The 17,343-nt window shown below is 40.9% G+C and overlaps 1 protein-coding gene across 1 annotated transcript in view; it reads left to right on the top strand.

The window, feature by feature from the left end:
- The window catches only part of LOC111863312 (protein unc-13 homolog B), a 777,834-nt gene that overhangs the window by 246,430 nt on the left and 514,061 nt on the right, over window positions 1–17,343 (top strand). Inside the window, exons 7-8 of the mRNA XM_033751004.1 lie at window positions 7,649–7,783; window positions 14,126–14,408. Coding sequence (XP_033606895.1) covers window positions 7,649–7,783; window positions 14,126–14,408 — 418 coding nt within the window. The remainder of the gene's footprint in view (window positions 1–7,648; window positions 7,784–14,125; window positions 14,409–17,343) is intronic.

The following is a 17,343-nucleotide window of genomic DNA, read 5'->3' on the forward strand; positions in this document are numbered from 1 at the left end:
GTAAATCCTTTGACTAAATACTTTTACTAACAGAAGATATAATTTTTTTATCCGAATTCCAGCATTCCGAACAATTCAATAGCCCAACACACCACAGCTTTAATTAGATGAGATTATCCAGGTTGTACTATATTTGTCAATAAGGAAGGAGCTCTCTTATTTCCGATCATGCAGTAGGGAAAGTTTGTGAGGCCTCACTATTATTTAAATAAATTTAGAAAAGATTTCCAGCCTCACGTCGAAATCCATTTATGGGTTTTATCTGAGGATTGACGTAAGTTCACACAGCATGAATTAATTATAAATGGTTCTGAAGAAAACACGTTACACTTGGGATTACTAAGTTTTTCTATAACTTTTCTATCTTCTGGTAATCTGAAAGAACACGACGTTCTGGAAACTGGATCTTATTTTGGTGAAAAGGCTGGGAGGCACCTACTCGGGCGAGTTAGAAAAAGCTGATTCAAATTACTTGACAAATTTCCGAAAGGGTGTCTTCTTCCAGAATACTAGATATTGGATGAAGCCCAGAAATTCAGTACTCTCAATTCCAAACACGGCACGAAATTTCATTCGCCACACACTCGACGTACGTTATGCAAGAGGCATATTACAGTACACCCAACAAAGGACTGCTCAGACAGTCTTGGCTTCCCTCTTGTCGGTCCTGAACAAAATGCTTAGCTATCGGATGACGCAGAGCGCGATGCTTCTTGTATGAGATAATTTCTCCTCGACGCAGCAAGGCAAATTAATTCTGTTTGGCTGCGCGCAATTTGGCCATGTTGATCGTAGAAAGTAGCCGCGCAGTGCTGTAGACATTTGGCATTGATGTGTAGATGAGACGAGCTTCAAAACAGTAGTTTGCACGAAGTGATATCAAGAAGTATTAAATTCGGAGATGGAGCCCATAGAAATGCCCTTTGTTATGAAGATCAATTATAGCGCCCTTAGTGTCGGTAACGAGACAACGATTCTCGTAATCCAATACTTCATTACTAACGCCTACAGCTAAACCTTCAGGTTATTTTGAAATCCGTCCTCGGTCACAGTCGGCTAACCTTAAATATATCCTGTAATTGAAGAAACGAAGTACGTACTCATTTTATCCTTTGAGAGCCCTGAGATCGGAGTATTGTGCTAAGATCTGGATAGTTTATTTCTAAAATATTATTTTATATTATAATTTATAATTAGTAGTATGTAAATACGTCGATATAACAGTGACAATAGAATAAAAATGTGGTAGAATTCCATCTGAATCCAAGTTAAAATATATATTTTATTCGCTCCGCTCAAAATTGTAATAAAGGAGCTGAAATAAACTGGACTGTAAAAGTGTTAGTGTAGGTATGTTCGTCNCAGATGATCTAGAAATTTCAATAGAGCAATAAGAGATACACAGCCACAATTTAGTGCCAGTGTTAATATCATGTAGATTAGAATGTGTTGAAAATAAGTTATTATGCTCTTATTTTTCGTCTAAAAAATTTTACTGCATGACCTATACGTCAAGACACCTAATCTGACTTAATCTTATGTACGGGAAGGCTAATCCTGTAAAGTAACATTTGCTCTTTATAGTAGAAAATGTTATGAAAATATTTATTGCCTTATTATAAAAATGAATCGGCTCGCTTAAAATAACAAAACACGGGACAGCTCTCCGCATACAAGGACATCAGTAAACGGATCAAGGTGTGATTGTAGACAGTAAGGTTGAACACTTTCCCATGCTTTTGAATAATAGGTTAAGTTTAGATAAAATTTACATAATTCTACATATAAATGTATTACTGTGGAGTAGTCATCGAGCCTGGCCAAAAGTTCAGGAAATTAGAACGAATATAATTACGATCGGATAACCTCAATAGAGACATGCGGAGCTCACAGCAGGAAACGTTTCTTATCTGGGTCTATTGAGAGTCAAAATGTTAAGAGTTCTGAGTCCCGGCATGTGTACCCTGCCTGGTCCCATTAGACAGACACGCTCGTGGATGGATGTAAGGGAAATAACATTTAATTATAGGCTACAGCGCATGCGTTTTTGCAGTAAGTGAGCAAACACGATATTCGTACAAAAATTCGGGACATTTCGCAGTTCATTGATATAAGGCAGTACGATATACGAGTATATATATAAATTCGTTAAAGATAAAGTTTTCCCTGTGCTTAACTAATTAAGCACTACATTTTGAAGGAGCATGGGGATTGGATGTATAGGTCCAAGTATTCTTGACCTCGGCACTATTTGGAGGTAAGTGGTCAGCCTCACGCCTCGGCCGCTTTACTCCTAGGAAAAGAGCCCCCGGTATCCATTGGATAGGACGTTGGGTGAACCTCAGAGCCGGTCGGGACGACTTGAAGTGAAAATTCTTGATATCGGGACTCGAACTCCAATCCCTCTGTCTTCCAGCTCGTAGCTAGTCGCTATACCGACTACGCTATTCCGGCTCCTTAACGAATTCATATATAGACCAATAAATCATGCCTCAAAATGGTGTTCTTTTATTCTGTTGGCGATGAAATATTATTATCATTTGCCCGAAAATAAGATTTAATATTAGAAAGTAATTACACATTACCTGAAAATATAATCTAACGGCATTTCATTTTGTAGGCATAGTTTCAAGCAATTCTTTTTAATTCGCTTAGTGGGGGGGGGTGGAGTCCAGCTGGGTCCACTCGGCACGGCAGCCACTGATTGCCTTATTGTAGCTTGCCCCGGGTGATTATGATGATGGAGAATTTGTCGGAATGAAGATTGGCAGGGGAAACCGAAGTACACGGAGAAAACCTGCCCCAGCACCACTTTGTCCACCACAAATCCCACTTAATCAGACCGGGATCGAACCCGGGCCGGCACGGTGGGAAGCCAGCGACCTACCGCTTGAGCTATGGCGCCGCCTGACAATTCTGTTACTGCGAATTGTAAAATTTAGTTTTATAAGGACGAGGGTTTCCAACCCAACTTTGAACTCGTCAGCAATAACAAAATCACGCAATTCCATGCTCTCTCGGATCAACACGACTTCCAGGCAAATGGGACCACTGCGAACACGATCTCGCGTGACAAACAATTTATTTCAGCAATAACGATATATTCACTAGCTTAATCCCTATACGAATATGCCGCATTTATATTACACGTTGATGGACGAGTTTTCTGCTTCGCAGTGACTTACAAGCATCTAAAGAACATGAATTTTGTATTCAGTGTGACGGTGTCCTTCAAGTTAACCGGATTATTTTCTCTGTAGCACAGAATGTCGCGTTTGTAGTATGTGCTTTCCGATGACCGTTCTACAAGTGTCCTTCAAGACCTGAAGATAAGTTCGCTACATGTAGAAAACATGGAGACATACAAAATCCCCCCCCGTTTTCATTCCTGCTGCCCATATGCAGTCTAGTGCAACTTGTCATTTTTCTCTATGAATTCATACAGCGCTCTTGACTTACCTGTCCTTGTTTTGTGAAGTTTGTCCGCAAGTTTGTGTATTCTTAGAATGTGAATGGGCCACTGCATGAAGGAATACACTGGAACGTGAAATGTTTATTCGGATATTTAAATATCAATTCGCAGGAATTTTCAGTGGAAGTGTGAAGTTCCATTATATCTAACGAATTCATAAATCGTTACTTTAATGAAGTGCGAGTTTTGAGTGTTCGAGTAAAACGTTTTGCTCATTTTACAATTTCCGGAGAAACACGCATCAAATATTAATGACAAGAGTGAATTTAACAAGATTTTCTTTCCAATTTAACTTGGCGCTGTACGGCGTCTGAAAAAACCTTCCGTAAATTTAAAACGTGCCGGTCACGGTAGCCGAGTGGTCTAAGGCATGTACTGTCTTCGCTCGCTTGGAAACCGGGATCGTGGATTTGAATCCCACTCAGGGCATGGATGTTTAATTTGTGTGTGTGCGTTTTTCTGTGTTTGTGTGCAGGTAGAGGCCTTGCGATGAGCTGATCACCCGCCCAAGGAGTCCTACCGAATGTGTAAGATCTAGAAAAACCGAAGTGAACGGAGAAGTTCATGGAGGTAGGCCTAGGCCCACTGGGGCTGTAGTGCCAAGGAAAAGAAATTTAAGACATCACGATTCACTTTATCATGAGATCTAACTTTGTGCGTACAATCTTTAAATTACTAATTTCGGACAAAATTAGGACATATGTTTCCACGATCCTTATAACCCTTCAAATTTCTTCAGGATATCACAAATTTCCACTCTTAACAGTATCTTGTAAAATTTGAGGTTTTCATGGCGGTGACTATAAAGAATTCTTCTGGGATGTGGCGCTGTGAAGATCTTATGTGAACCGACATTTTGGAGGAATATATCGCCTCCATCTTCAGGGTAGAAATATCCGCGAATGAGGAACCAGCTTGAGAATGTAGCTGCAGCCACATGGAGACTATACGTTCCTCTGAAACGTCGGTTCACACAAGATCTACACGGCGCCACATCCTACAAGACAGCATTCTGTATCTATGCTACTTAATAGAACCAAACGTAATAGCCTCGCTATAGAAGACATTCACTTCCGAAGCGCTTATCTCGTGGCACCCCTTTCCTGAGCGATTCTCTTGCATTACTGTCTCATGTTTTATGAGTAATTTGTACAAAATCCGGGCATCATGCCCCGGTTATGCACCGCATTGTAAGAGTTTATCGATACATTAAACAGAGTCCTTAGATGCTAGGATTCAATATATTAGGGTTTATAATCCGTCATGTCGCAATACGATTAACTTAGTGTTTTTTCTTAAGCCTCTGCTTGGCGTTAGGCGATATGTTTCTATGTGTTTAAACTGAATGTCGTCTCTGAGGTGCGTATCATATAGGCATGCTGCGTGATAATATCTTGAACTTATTTCACCTCATGCAAATTTACATAACATTTTCGGTAAATTTTCTTAAAAATATTTGATAAGCTAGAATAACTTAATAAATTTATTGCCTTGGGAATGACAAATTTGCACTTATCTCCCTGTAATCCATTGATGTGGGACAGAAAGTACTCCTCGTTCCAGTTACTTCCCTAGTTCAGTGGAATGGACATCACTAATTGTTGGCACTTTGCAGGAGAACTTCTAACTTCGTTCTTATTTTGCACTGCATGTGGTAAATGTGATTTTGTTCAGAAAGTTCTATTCTCACCCCCTTCTCTTGTACACGTGTTTATGCCAATTCACTGTAGCACCAGCACAACCACGTGATATGAACTGGAACTATTCACACGTGTCCCAAAACGATGTCAGGAACAGACTGGAAATGTTTTGCAGGCGCATTGTCAGCAGAGCGCTGTAAGTTAGCGCTTCGCTTAAAGTGTACGACATTAAGTTTGTGTGTGCGTGCCAAGTAGTTGGTCCCCAAGAATAAGCCAAAATCCGCTTTTGTTCCTTCAGAGTGCAAAGAAGTATAAAGACATAAGTGTACAAAGCTAACAGCTCACGCTAGAAGACTCAAGTATGTTTGACAACAGAACAGACTCAACTGTCTGCCACAGTACGTATAGGAATTCTGCCGTTAAACCAAAATGAGAGTCGTACAGAGTAAAGAATATATTGAAGGAATGCTATGGCGTCTTTCCATATTGTCAGCTTGAATGTACATCGTAAGTTTTAGGTTTCTCATACGAATCCGTAAAACTGTGTTCAGTGTTTTGTAGTTTATAAGATATTCTTTACATGATCGGTTATAAGTAATTTCTCATGCAAGTCTCATGAAAATATCAATTACATACTTGCTTATCGTTACAAATTTTCCTTTGAACTACAATAACAAATTTTTAGTATCCAATTATATTAAAAATAATATATTCAATAAAACATATTATTTGATTGAAGATTGTTGATTATCCTTTTTAGGTAAAATGCATGATTAGGGATAGAAGATTTTCAGAATGAACGCAACAAATACAAGAAACAACATAATCACATCACACATGCCGACCACACGAAACAGAATCTTCAGTCCTCATTTGTACGGCTGTTTGCACTTCAGTCAGTAGAACAAAGCAGAACAAGAGGCTGTACCCAAATTTCTGAGCATCCTCACTGCGTTAATGACAAATGCTGCATTTAACGCATATTTGAAATATGTGTACAATTTGACTTCAAGTCATTGAAGTGAATGGCTACTAGCTGGACCGTTGGAGATCTGTTCCCATTAGGGACATGAACCTTCTCTTCGGCACCAAACCCACAATAGTCTAAGACCCATTCAGTCCCCTTTGTAAGAGTTACCGGTGCCCCTTTAAACCAGGTAACTGCGGAAGGGATGTGACGTTGATAAATGAATTAATCTGTAGCCGACATCAATAAGTGGATGTTTAGCTCCAATCCCCGCGTGCTGCATCATGTGTTGACAGTTTTACTTTCGCCATTTCGAAAACACTTCTAAAATAAATACTGAGTTTTTAAAGACACGACTTACGAATGTGTCTTGAGTCTTAAAGGAAAGTGAAAAGTTAGAGTGTGGGTTTGTAGCTAACTTTCTTTAAGAACATACACAGAAACTGTACGTATCTTATTTAATTTCTAGCTATGTATAGGCTAATATATTTATAAGAGGATTAGATTAAAAAAAATTGAAGTTTGCTCACAGTTATCCTGGCATTTACTTCGTCACTGCAGAGTATTTTGCAGTATTTATAACCAGACACTCAAAATATACCAACTTACCTTACTCAAGGCTATCGATATATCCTTGGTTCTCAGACAATAATATTTCGTTGCTGCCAAAATTTAAGGATGTTCGTAATTCTGATCAATACATTTCATTACATTTTTATTGGCTACAATTGAATTCGCATACAGTTCCAACATATACACTTAATTACATTCTTAAATGTTATCGATTAGCACAGAATAAAGATCAAATGAAGGATAGAACATAGTTTATTAAATTAATATTTTATAAGACGAAACTCAACCAATAATATTTTAAAAGTAGATTTCTACATTAAAGAGAATGCACCGCTTCCTTGGTACAAACGTTATTCAGTTAGTGATGTTTTGCGAAATAATCATTCTTTGTTTCGAGGAAAAACCTCGCAAATTCTTTGGGCGAAATGCTGCGTCATTTAACGTTAAAGAATGTGGTACGCATTGAAGCATAAAAGTTTAATTAAATATTTATTTTCATTTCAATGAAGAGGAAATTTCCTTTTTAAATTGTGTCATTGTATGCACATCATAAAATAAAACCTGTTGGATTTGTATTCGCTCTTTCATGTCATTATTTATACATAATCGATTTCTATGCCATGAACAGTATGTACTTTACAACTGAATAAAGCTGCTTCAGATTTTTGACTCCAGTATATGGGCGTATTTATGACAGATGGGCCTTATTTTGAAACAATGACTCCAGAATATGGGCGTATTTATAAGGACTAATGGGCCTTCTTTTGAAACAGTGACTCCAGTTTATGGGTGTATTTGTAAGGACTGTTAGACCTTGTTTTGAAACAATGACTCCAGTATATGGGCGTATTTGTAAGGACAGATGGGCCTTGTTTTGAAACAATGTTCTGAATTTGCCTAACCACACTACAGAAAAACAAAAGGAGTTGTGGGTAGTTTTCCCGGAGGCTGTGCTGTGTGTGAGGTCGAGGGCATATTGTGATGTCTTATGCGCAGACCCTGAGAACACGGAGGGCGCGGATCTGCAGCGGAAGTTGGAGCTGCTCAACAGCATCATGGACCAGGAGGCTCGAGCAGAACAGGCGCGACGTCAGCTCCAGTACTACGGCCACTGTGAGTACACGGTGTCCCGTAAGTAACGAGAATATATCTTTTATCTGTATGTAAAATTCGTAGAGTTGAAGACTGTTCCCTCCCCTGCCACGTTACGTTAACGTGCTGCAGAATCCTTCCACTGTGCCCTTGCTTGTCTGTGTAATTTAATTCAGAATAAAATACCTTCTTAAGTAAAATTCCAACAGAAACAAACAATGCAGGATTAAATTAATTGCAGCTGCATTTCCCTGGAGGAATCGAATTTGAAAGCAGCGTCCCTATCTTCTGAAGGGACTAGAGAATATTTTAGCATCCTATCGCACTGGAGAACCATTAAATTTGCTGGTCAGTCTTGAATGTACAACTTCTTATTGTGCTCCAGTACTGCTGGTGTGTTATGTTGTCGCTTTCTATTAATGTTACTTCTACGATATATTTAGACATTGTTACTTCCTTATCAGGTAGAGCCTTTTACGTAAGGACTGCTCTGTATTGCTTTTCTGCTGGTTACAGTAGCCGCGCGGTCTAGCGCATGAACTGTCTTCTCTCGATCGGACGCTGGGATCGTGGGTTTGAATTCCACTAAGATCATGGATATTTTATGTGTGTATGCGTTTATTCTGTGTTTGTATTGTCCTGTGTTTAGGTAGCGGCCTTGCGACGGGTTGATCATTCGTCTAAGGAGTCCTACTGTCTGTGAAAAATGATTAGGGAACTAAATATGAGGCCTGAGCCCTGAAAGGGCTTCAAGAGTCATTGAAAAGAGATGCTTTTTCTAGTTCATTGTTCTAATACTTTAAATTGTTGCTGAATTTTGTTGAAATTATTCAAACTTATTTTTTCAATTGATAATCTTTGATTCTAGAATTCCGTGTTCTTTTTGTTTCTTCCCATATGAGGTGTCTTATCATAGTGCAGAACAATTGTGTTGTGTATCAGGTCTGTACTGAGTACAAGGTGGTATTGTGTGACTTACGTGCATCACGGGCGGATACCGCCAATAGCTGAGACTAATTTTAACTAAGTCTTAGAACTCTTTAACTAGATAAAACAATACTTGAGTGAAGCAATCACGTTAAATATCCACCTGATGATGACATTATTAGGTCGAAACACCATAGAGATAACATTTATAAAAAAGTGATGACATAGCGCCCCAACAGTCTACGAGGAAGACAAAAAGTTGCACCTCCAGTACTGACCCTACAACTTAGGGTCGTAAGACTACAGAAACTTAATGGGTACCAGGGGCGATTTTCTTGGGGGCAAAGCGGCCATGGTATTAAGCTGACCACTCACCTCCGTCCAGTGCCGAGGTAAAGAATTGTGGAGCTATACCTCCACTCCCTTATATGCCTTAATTGTATTACGCTTAATTAATTCAGCACAGGGACAACTTTGCCTTTTTAAGACCAGCGAAACTTAACTGAGTTACTTTTAGTAAGAGTAAATGGTAAGAAAATGGGCCGCGCCATAGCTCAATCTGTTAGTCGCTGGCTTCCCATCGCGGCGGCCCTGGTTCGATCCCGGTCTGGTGAAGTAGGATTTGTGGTGGACAAAGTGGCGCTGAGGCAGGTTTTCTCCGATTACTTCGCTTTCCCCTGCCAATATTCATTCCACCAATTGCTCCACAATCACCCTCACCTATCATCTGGGGGTGTTACAATAGGCCAGAAGTTGCCGCAGTACAAGGGATTTAGTCCCACCCCACTAGCGTTAAAAAATGGTAATGAGAGGTTAATTTATTCAGGATATGTTTCGTTACCACGGGTGCAAAACTACAGGCTGAGAGACAAAAAGTGTTCCTATTTTATATTTACATATAATCTATTTAGTGATGCTACCAGAATCTCAGATTACATTAGGACGAATAGTGGCTGATGAATTGGAGAGGATGTGGAAGGAAGTGATGGTTGCCTAATTAAAGGCGCTACCTCGGAATTTGCTCGGAGGAACTGCAGGGTACCACGAAAAAAAAATTATGTAGTTAGTGTCCCGGCCAAAATTCGAACCGGAGACGTCGAATATACACGTCAGGAATATTGCCGCTTGAGATAACTTGCTCAGTAAACGTTGCTTTCGAACAGGTAGAATATATAAGATGTGAGGTTTTCACGGTGGTGACTATGAAGAAAGCAGTCTTCTTGGATGTGGCGCTGTGTAGATATTGTGTTCACCGACGTTTCAGAGGAACGTATCGTCTCCATCTTCAGGGTAGAAAACAAGAGAAAGAAGACCCTGAAGATGGAGGCGATACGTTCCTCCGAAACGTCGGTTAACACAATATCTACATGATGCCACATCCCAAAAGACTGCTTTCTTCAGGTAGAATATAATTTACTTGTCCACTATTCTTTTGACCCGACCGGGGCTCCATCTCCTATCACTCTGCAGCGGGTCCGTGTGACCATATTCTTTGGAACCTGGATTTATCCTACTAAAGTTGACTCCTCATCCTACAAAATTCAGAACCTGAAAATGGAGGAAGCTTATTCCTCCGAAGTATTGGCCTTCTCCTACAGAAATATAAATGTCAAAACTATGTTGTTATTTGTGTGCGCGAGTGTAAGAACGAGTCGAAATTCAGGGCTCAATAGGAGATCCTGCTGCAAGGTAATAGGCTACCGCTCACTGAACAGAGTAGTGGTTACCAGGCTATTTTAAGGGGCCCATACACGTACGAGTCTGGCTCACGAGTCCGTCTCGGCTCCGGTTCCAATGAGCCAAACTCGTCCATGTGTGTGTCGCAAAGTTGGAAGTCAGCTCATGCGTTTGTGGTGAAATTAATCCGAGCCCGGCTCCAGACTCGTACATGTATGGGCCCCTTTAGTCTTAGCCTCCCTTGATGTGGATGAAGAAGTCTGAAGACCCCGAACCTATAAAAGAGATTTAAATACGGTTCTGCAGTTGAAACAGCAATTGTAAATAAACCTTAATGTCATCCACTAAACACTTTTTTTAATTGCGAGTTTGGAATTCAATGTAATATTTTCTTATAACTTTGTGTGTATATATAAAGAGACCACAGGGAAGACGAAGGCGTAGGTGGGTGGACAATATTAGAATGGATCTTAGAGAGATAAAATGGGATGGCATGGGTTGGATAGATCTGGCTCAGGATAGGGACCAGTGGAGGGCTCTTGTGAACACGGTGATGAACCGTCAGGAAATTCTTGAGTAGCTGCAGAATTGGCGGCTCCTCAAGAAGGGCTCAGCTCCATGAGTAAGTAAGTAAGTAAGTATATATGTTACACACTACCCACTACTTCCCAGAAAGTCTGGTAGCGCCTTGAATCGAGCCTGGTACCTCTGGATCTGTAGCCAGGAACTCTGACCACTAGTCCACAGAGACGGTCGCACATTACTGAAACTTAGTCGAAATCGTTCAAGGCATTTTCTACAAAATCGCCATTTTGTTTTGGACGCCTATCTGAAGGGCCTATACTTTCGGAGTTAGAACATTAATATTCAGCAGGCACAGACTTACGATTGACAATGTCTTAAATGCCGAATAGAACAAGTTACGTCAAACCTTTCTGGCGCTAGCGAGACTCCATCTGTACATCCATCCATACACACATATGGCGCTATAGAAAACTTCTTTGCGTTCAGGAGCCTGCGAACATATATATCCGTCAAAATCTAGAGATCTATTTTCTCATAATAACACTTTCCAATTCTACGTACGTAAAAAAATAAAATGGTGCCTATAGAAACCCACACAACAAAAAATGATAGGTCTACACAACGAGCAAGTTGACTGAATCGGCAAAGCTTCTGACTTGCATTTGGGAAATATCCGATTCGAATCCAAGCTGAGACACCGACTACCCTCACGGAGGGGTTTTCATGCTCTTCATCTATCTTCAGGCTAATGACACGTTTGTTCTACCGTGCACACATGACACGGCTGTTTCATATAGTCTCTAGTTATTTACTCACTGCCATCTAATCATTAGCCCCTATATATGTAGTCTGTGGCTGACAGCACCGTTAAAAAAACTACACACACTTGTGCAGGTTATACGTATAAGGCTCTTACAGCGTGACTATCCCAGAAGCAATATAAACGTAACAGAATATAAGCTTAAAATATGCAGTGCTGAGAGAGAGGTCCAGAATGTTCCAAATCAAGCTACTCTGAGAGGAACAGTTGCCCAGGAATGTTAAAATATCGGGTGTGGCTGGGCTCTATCCAGAGTTATAAAACTTTCTCAGAAGGTACAGTGTGCCCAAGATGCTATGAAGCATGATATTTCGAGAAAACGCCCTTTTTTTCGGGAGGTACAAGAACAAACCTTACTAGCAAACTAGCGCACTCAAGGAATCTGGATAACAATGGCGACGATGTTTCTTCACAGGTTTCTCGAGACCCCGCAGAAAAATTCTAGGAACGTGTCTGACACAGAGGCCCATGGTTACCTTCATGCCCTTCCTCTGGACCATCGTATCATCTTACTCGCTGCTTCTGACGAGTTAATAATGCATATCCTGTCCCCGAACTTACGGATCTAGCGCTGATTACTCTGTCTTTGCATTTTGTAGGAGACTTACCTTCCAGTTCGTCAATGCTTCCAAGCAGATTACTGTATAATTCCTTCTATTCCGTCTTCGTAATGTGGAGGTACTCGGGATCTGTTATGCCGACTAAGAATTTTCACGATTCTTCTCAGTTGCTACACAAATAATCAGAGCCCATCAATAATTTTCAAGTCATTTAGTGGAGGCGTAACTATTTTGGCATAGTCATTCTCGAGGCATTAGTTTGAGAGAGAAATTATGCTGGAAAGAACCGGGTTAGCTCGGTCGGTATAGCGACGAGCTACTGGATGGATGACCGAAGAATCAGGGTTTTATTCCCGGAAAGGACAAGAAACTTTTCTGTCCTTCACAGTGTACAGTTTCCTATGAAAATGTTACTAGGGGTTTCTTCCACGGGGGTAAAGCGGCCGAGGCGTGAGCCGAGCTCAAAACGGTGGGACCATACCTCCAATTCACCACACGTCTTCATGGCGTGGTACTTAATTAAGTGGAAGAATAATTGTACCTTTCACCTTACTTACCAAATTATTAACCAAGTTAATAATACTAACAAAATCAGTTTTATTGTAATGTCTGTGTTTATAACATTAATATAATTTGAAGCATTAGAGAATGCCACAAAATATGTATATAGGGTGTAACTGAAAGACGCGGACAAATTGGGGCACGAGTTCCACATAACTTTTAGAGATAGGATGGGGTGGTATGGATTGGATTGATCTGGCTCAGGATAGGGATCAGTGGAGAGCTCTTGTGAACACGGTAATGAACCTTCGGGTTCCATAAAATGCTTGGAAGTTCTTGAGTGGCTGCACAATTTGCAGCTTCTCAAGAAGAAATCAACTCCATGAGTGAGTGAGTGAGTGAGTTCCACATACCAAAACAAGAAAACATGTCAATTTCAACATGTGTCCGTAAACATTTAATTTGTGCGTTATACCTGAAAATGTGTATATATATATATATGCATAGACATATTTTTTTCCCCCCCAATGGCTCTTCCAGCCCATTCAGAGCCATTGTCTCTTACTTAGTTCGGTAATAATTTTTCACAGACGGTAGGGCTCCTTGGACGAGTGATCAGTCCGTCACAAGGGTGCTACCTACACACAGAACAACACAAACAGAATAAACACATACACCGAACATCCATGCACTGATTGGAATTCGAACCCACGATCCCAGCGGCCGAGCGATCCGAAGACTGTTCATGCCTTAGACCGCGCAGCTACTGTGAAAGTGTGTGTGTATAAAATAAGTACTCAAAATGTCCACCATAAAATTCAATGCACGCCTCGACACGTCTCATCATGGACCGCTGCATCCATGCAAAGAAGCTGGGACAGTTGCAGAAAGTCTGACAGGCATCCACGATGCAATGGTGAAGTGCTGCTTCGTTGTCAATAGCAGCTGCATACACAAGGGATTTTAGGTTCTCGTACAGGTACAAATGTAGAGGAATTACATGTGGTGAACGTCAGTCCATGCAGTGGGTCCTCCTCTACCTATGCATCAGTCATAACATGTCAGAACATCTCACACAGCGCGGAGCACCATGACTGCCACTGGTACATCTAGTAACAGATTTGGCATATCATGTAAGAAGAAATCTCGCTAGTGGTTGCCTGTAAGACTACGTGGAGAAACATACTGGCTTTTAGCTGTAACTAACAAATTAAATGTTTCTGGACATTTCTTCTTGTTTTGCTATGTGAAACGCTGGCCCAAAATTTGTCCACAAGTTTCACTTACACTCCGCATATATTTGTATATATATATATATATTGCCGTTCTTTACGGAGCTGAACGCAGAAAAGTGTTCTTACTTGGTTTCAGCTGGATACTCGGAGGACAGCGACTACACGAGCGACCTCAACTATCCGGTGGGGCAACACGCCAACTCTTCAGCTTCCCAGTTCAGGAGCGCAGCGCACCAAATGTGCACACCTCAACGGTCGTTGGAGACCAGTCGCGAGAACTCCTACGAACGGGACGATGTGCCCCAGGGACAGGGTCACTATTACGGTGGAAGCGGGGACACAGGTCGCCGGTACAGCGACAATGAATCGGAGCCCCTCTTTTATAACAGCAGGCCGAAGAATTACAAGGAATACAACAGGTGTGTCCCATATCCATATGAGTATTACATATATCAGCGGCCTGCGTAGTCTAGGGGTAACGTTCCCACCTCATGAGTCAAGGTACGCTGGTTCAAATCCGGCAGAGGTCGTGGAATTCTTAAGGGCGGAAAAATTCAGGGAACAAATCCTCCGGGAGGGACTTTAAGCCGTGTGTCCCGTGTCGTAGATTTACGGCACGTAAAAGATCCTCATGCCTCTAGAAGACCTCTGAGCGAAATTAGGCAAGTTTAACGCCCAAGTAGTTCCCAATGCCTCGTTGGCTGAACGGGGCTGATAGCACGCACCAGTACAGGTAGGGTATGGCGACTGCTAGAATATCAAAGGGGGACGTACAATAGATCAACAACTGGTCGCGGTGCATGGGGAAACCCACCCCCTCCTATAATAATAATAATAATAATAATAATAATAATAATAATTACATATCTCAGCCACTGAACATGTTCTCACCTGCTCCTTTTCTATGTTTACACATCTTTGCAAGAAGAGCATAAAGTGAATACCTTAATTGGGAAGTAATGTTTGTATATTTTGTTTATTGCTAGTGGGGTGGGACTAAGTCCCTTGTACTGCGGCCACTTCTGGCCTATTATACCAGCCCCAGATGATAGGGTGATTGTGGAGCAATTGGTGGAATGAAGATTGGCAGGGGAAACCGAAGTACTCGTAGAAAATCTGCCCCAGCGCCACTTTGTCCACCACAAATCCCACTTGACCAGACCCTGGATCGAACCCGGGCCGCCTCGGTGGGAAACCAGCGACTAACCGCTTGAGCTATGGCGCAGCCATGTTTTTATATTAGTCCGTAGATTGTTTCAGCTACATTGTTACATAACGGATGTATAGAGTAGTAAATTCTCAAAGGTCACCACAAATGTTACCTTGCGAACTTCAGTGGCGTCTTATTTGGTCTGTACCAAGCATAATTTTACATGAACCTCAAACAAAAATGATTTTTTTTTATTTCATAAGCGGAATATGAACGAATGCATGGCATGGACATCCCAATTCATATATCGATATCTCCTTAAAATATGTAACTTATATTTTGCACATATTTCGATATGCTGTATACTATATTTAATATAACACGAAGATGAACATGAAGTGACAGTGAATTAACATTTCTGATTATTTTGTCAACAATATAATTATTTATCGCCCCGTGACATGGATCACTACTGTCTTTGGAAGAGTTTCTGAGCTAATGAAAGAATTTTAAGTTATTCATAATAATCTATTAATTGTGTATTTATAACAAAGAATCTGATTATCATACCCTCTATGAACCGGAATGTGGTCAGTCCCGAGGAGGTCTAAATATTTAGAATCCAAATTTAAGTTTATATTATTTCGATATATCATACGGTACTCGCTATAGATTATACGCTTTTCCTGGATTGGCAATGCTTTAACAGTGGCAGTTACTGTGCGTAGGTAATCTTAAAGCATGTTCAGTCAAGCCGGGAGGGTGGTGTAATGGTAACCTTCTAAGCTTCTCTTTGAGAGCCACTCTGTCCTCCGAATCTAGTCCGGTTTTCGGATCTCCTCATTCATGTCATTAGTAGTTTTCCTCAGTCCCTCCAGGCAGTTTCCGGGACAATACCTTAATGAAACCATTACCACCGGTCACGATAGCCCAGCAGTCTAAGGCATGTACTGTCTTCGTTCGCTCGGAAGTCGCGATCGTGTGTTGGAATCCCACTCAAGTCATGGATGTTTGGTGTGTGTATGCGTTTATTATGTGTCTGTGTTGTCCTGTGTTTAGGTAGAGGCCTTACAACCAGCTGATCACTCGTCCAAAGAGTCCTACCGTCTGTAAAATGATCAATGAAACTGAGAAATCAACCCTAAGCTCCAAAGCGGGAGCGAAGGGAAAGAAAAGAAAACAGCACCGCTTCCTTCCATGTCAGTTCCAATTCACCGTTCATCCATCGATCTAACATTCAAAGTTATATACACCGTAGCCTGCAGTACTTAAATTGTTGTAAGAACTCTTTGTTTCAGTGGAATGCCCTTTCCCACTTAATCTGAGGTTAGAACAATTTCGTGAAGATACCCTTAACGAGATTAATCATATATTAATTAATTCATTCATTCAATGTCTTTACATCCCTTTGTTGGGCCCTGGCCTCTTTTTCAGTTTAGTATTTTTTTTTACAGAGACGGTAAGGCTCCTTGAATGAGTGATCAGCCCGTCGCAAGGCCGCTACCTTAACACAGAATAAACGTGTACACAGACATCCATACCGTTAGTGAGATTCGAAAACACGATCCCAGCGTTCGAGTGATCGAAAACAGTTTATGACTTAGATCGCGCGGCCACTGTGATCGACATCAGTTACACATAGAAACATAGAAAACTATTCGAAAACATCATTCACAAAAAATTCAGGGGTACTGAAGTAGCCAATCGTTTCTGGAAGCAGGCTGTATGATAGCAGAGAATCTGGATTCACGAGTTTGTGTACATGAAGTGCAATGTTCAGATTTCTTGTGCCAGACACACTGTTTCGTTCCTCCCATCCTTCACATTCCTCAGCGATAGTTTCCAGCTCAATTGATGGCAGGAATTTACTGAAGTGGATATAATTCGTCCGAAAACAAGCAGGAAGTAAGCATTTTATCTGAAATGGAAATACTGCCTGAAGAAAGTTGAAAGCGAAGTTATGCAAGAACTATATTCGTACTTATAATGAGTAAGAGCTTTCGGTACCGGAAGAAGGGACAAGAGTTCTAGATAGTTCGAAACCATTTTAAGCTCCTATCAGCACATAGTCGGGAAGTTTTTTCTTTCTGGTTTGAAAATAGGTTTCTGTGTTTTCCCGGATAATCCTTCAACTGAATCATCATAGAGCATCAGTCCATGATGAGTAAATTCGCTTCGTATAGCTTTCAACGTTGCAGTATTCT

Source organism: Cryptotermes secundus, unplaced genomic scaffold (assembly GCF_002891405.2).
Source record: "Cryptotermes secundus unplaced genomic scaffold, Csec_1.0 scaffold159, whole genome shotgun sequence".
NCBI classification, from domain to species: domain Eukaryota; kingdom Metazoa; phylum Arthropoda; class Insecta; order Blattodea; family Kalotermitidae; genus Cryptotermes; species Cryptotermes secundus.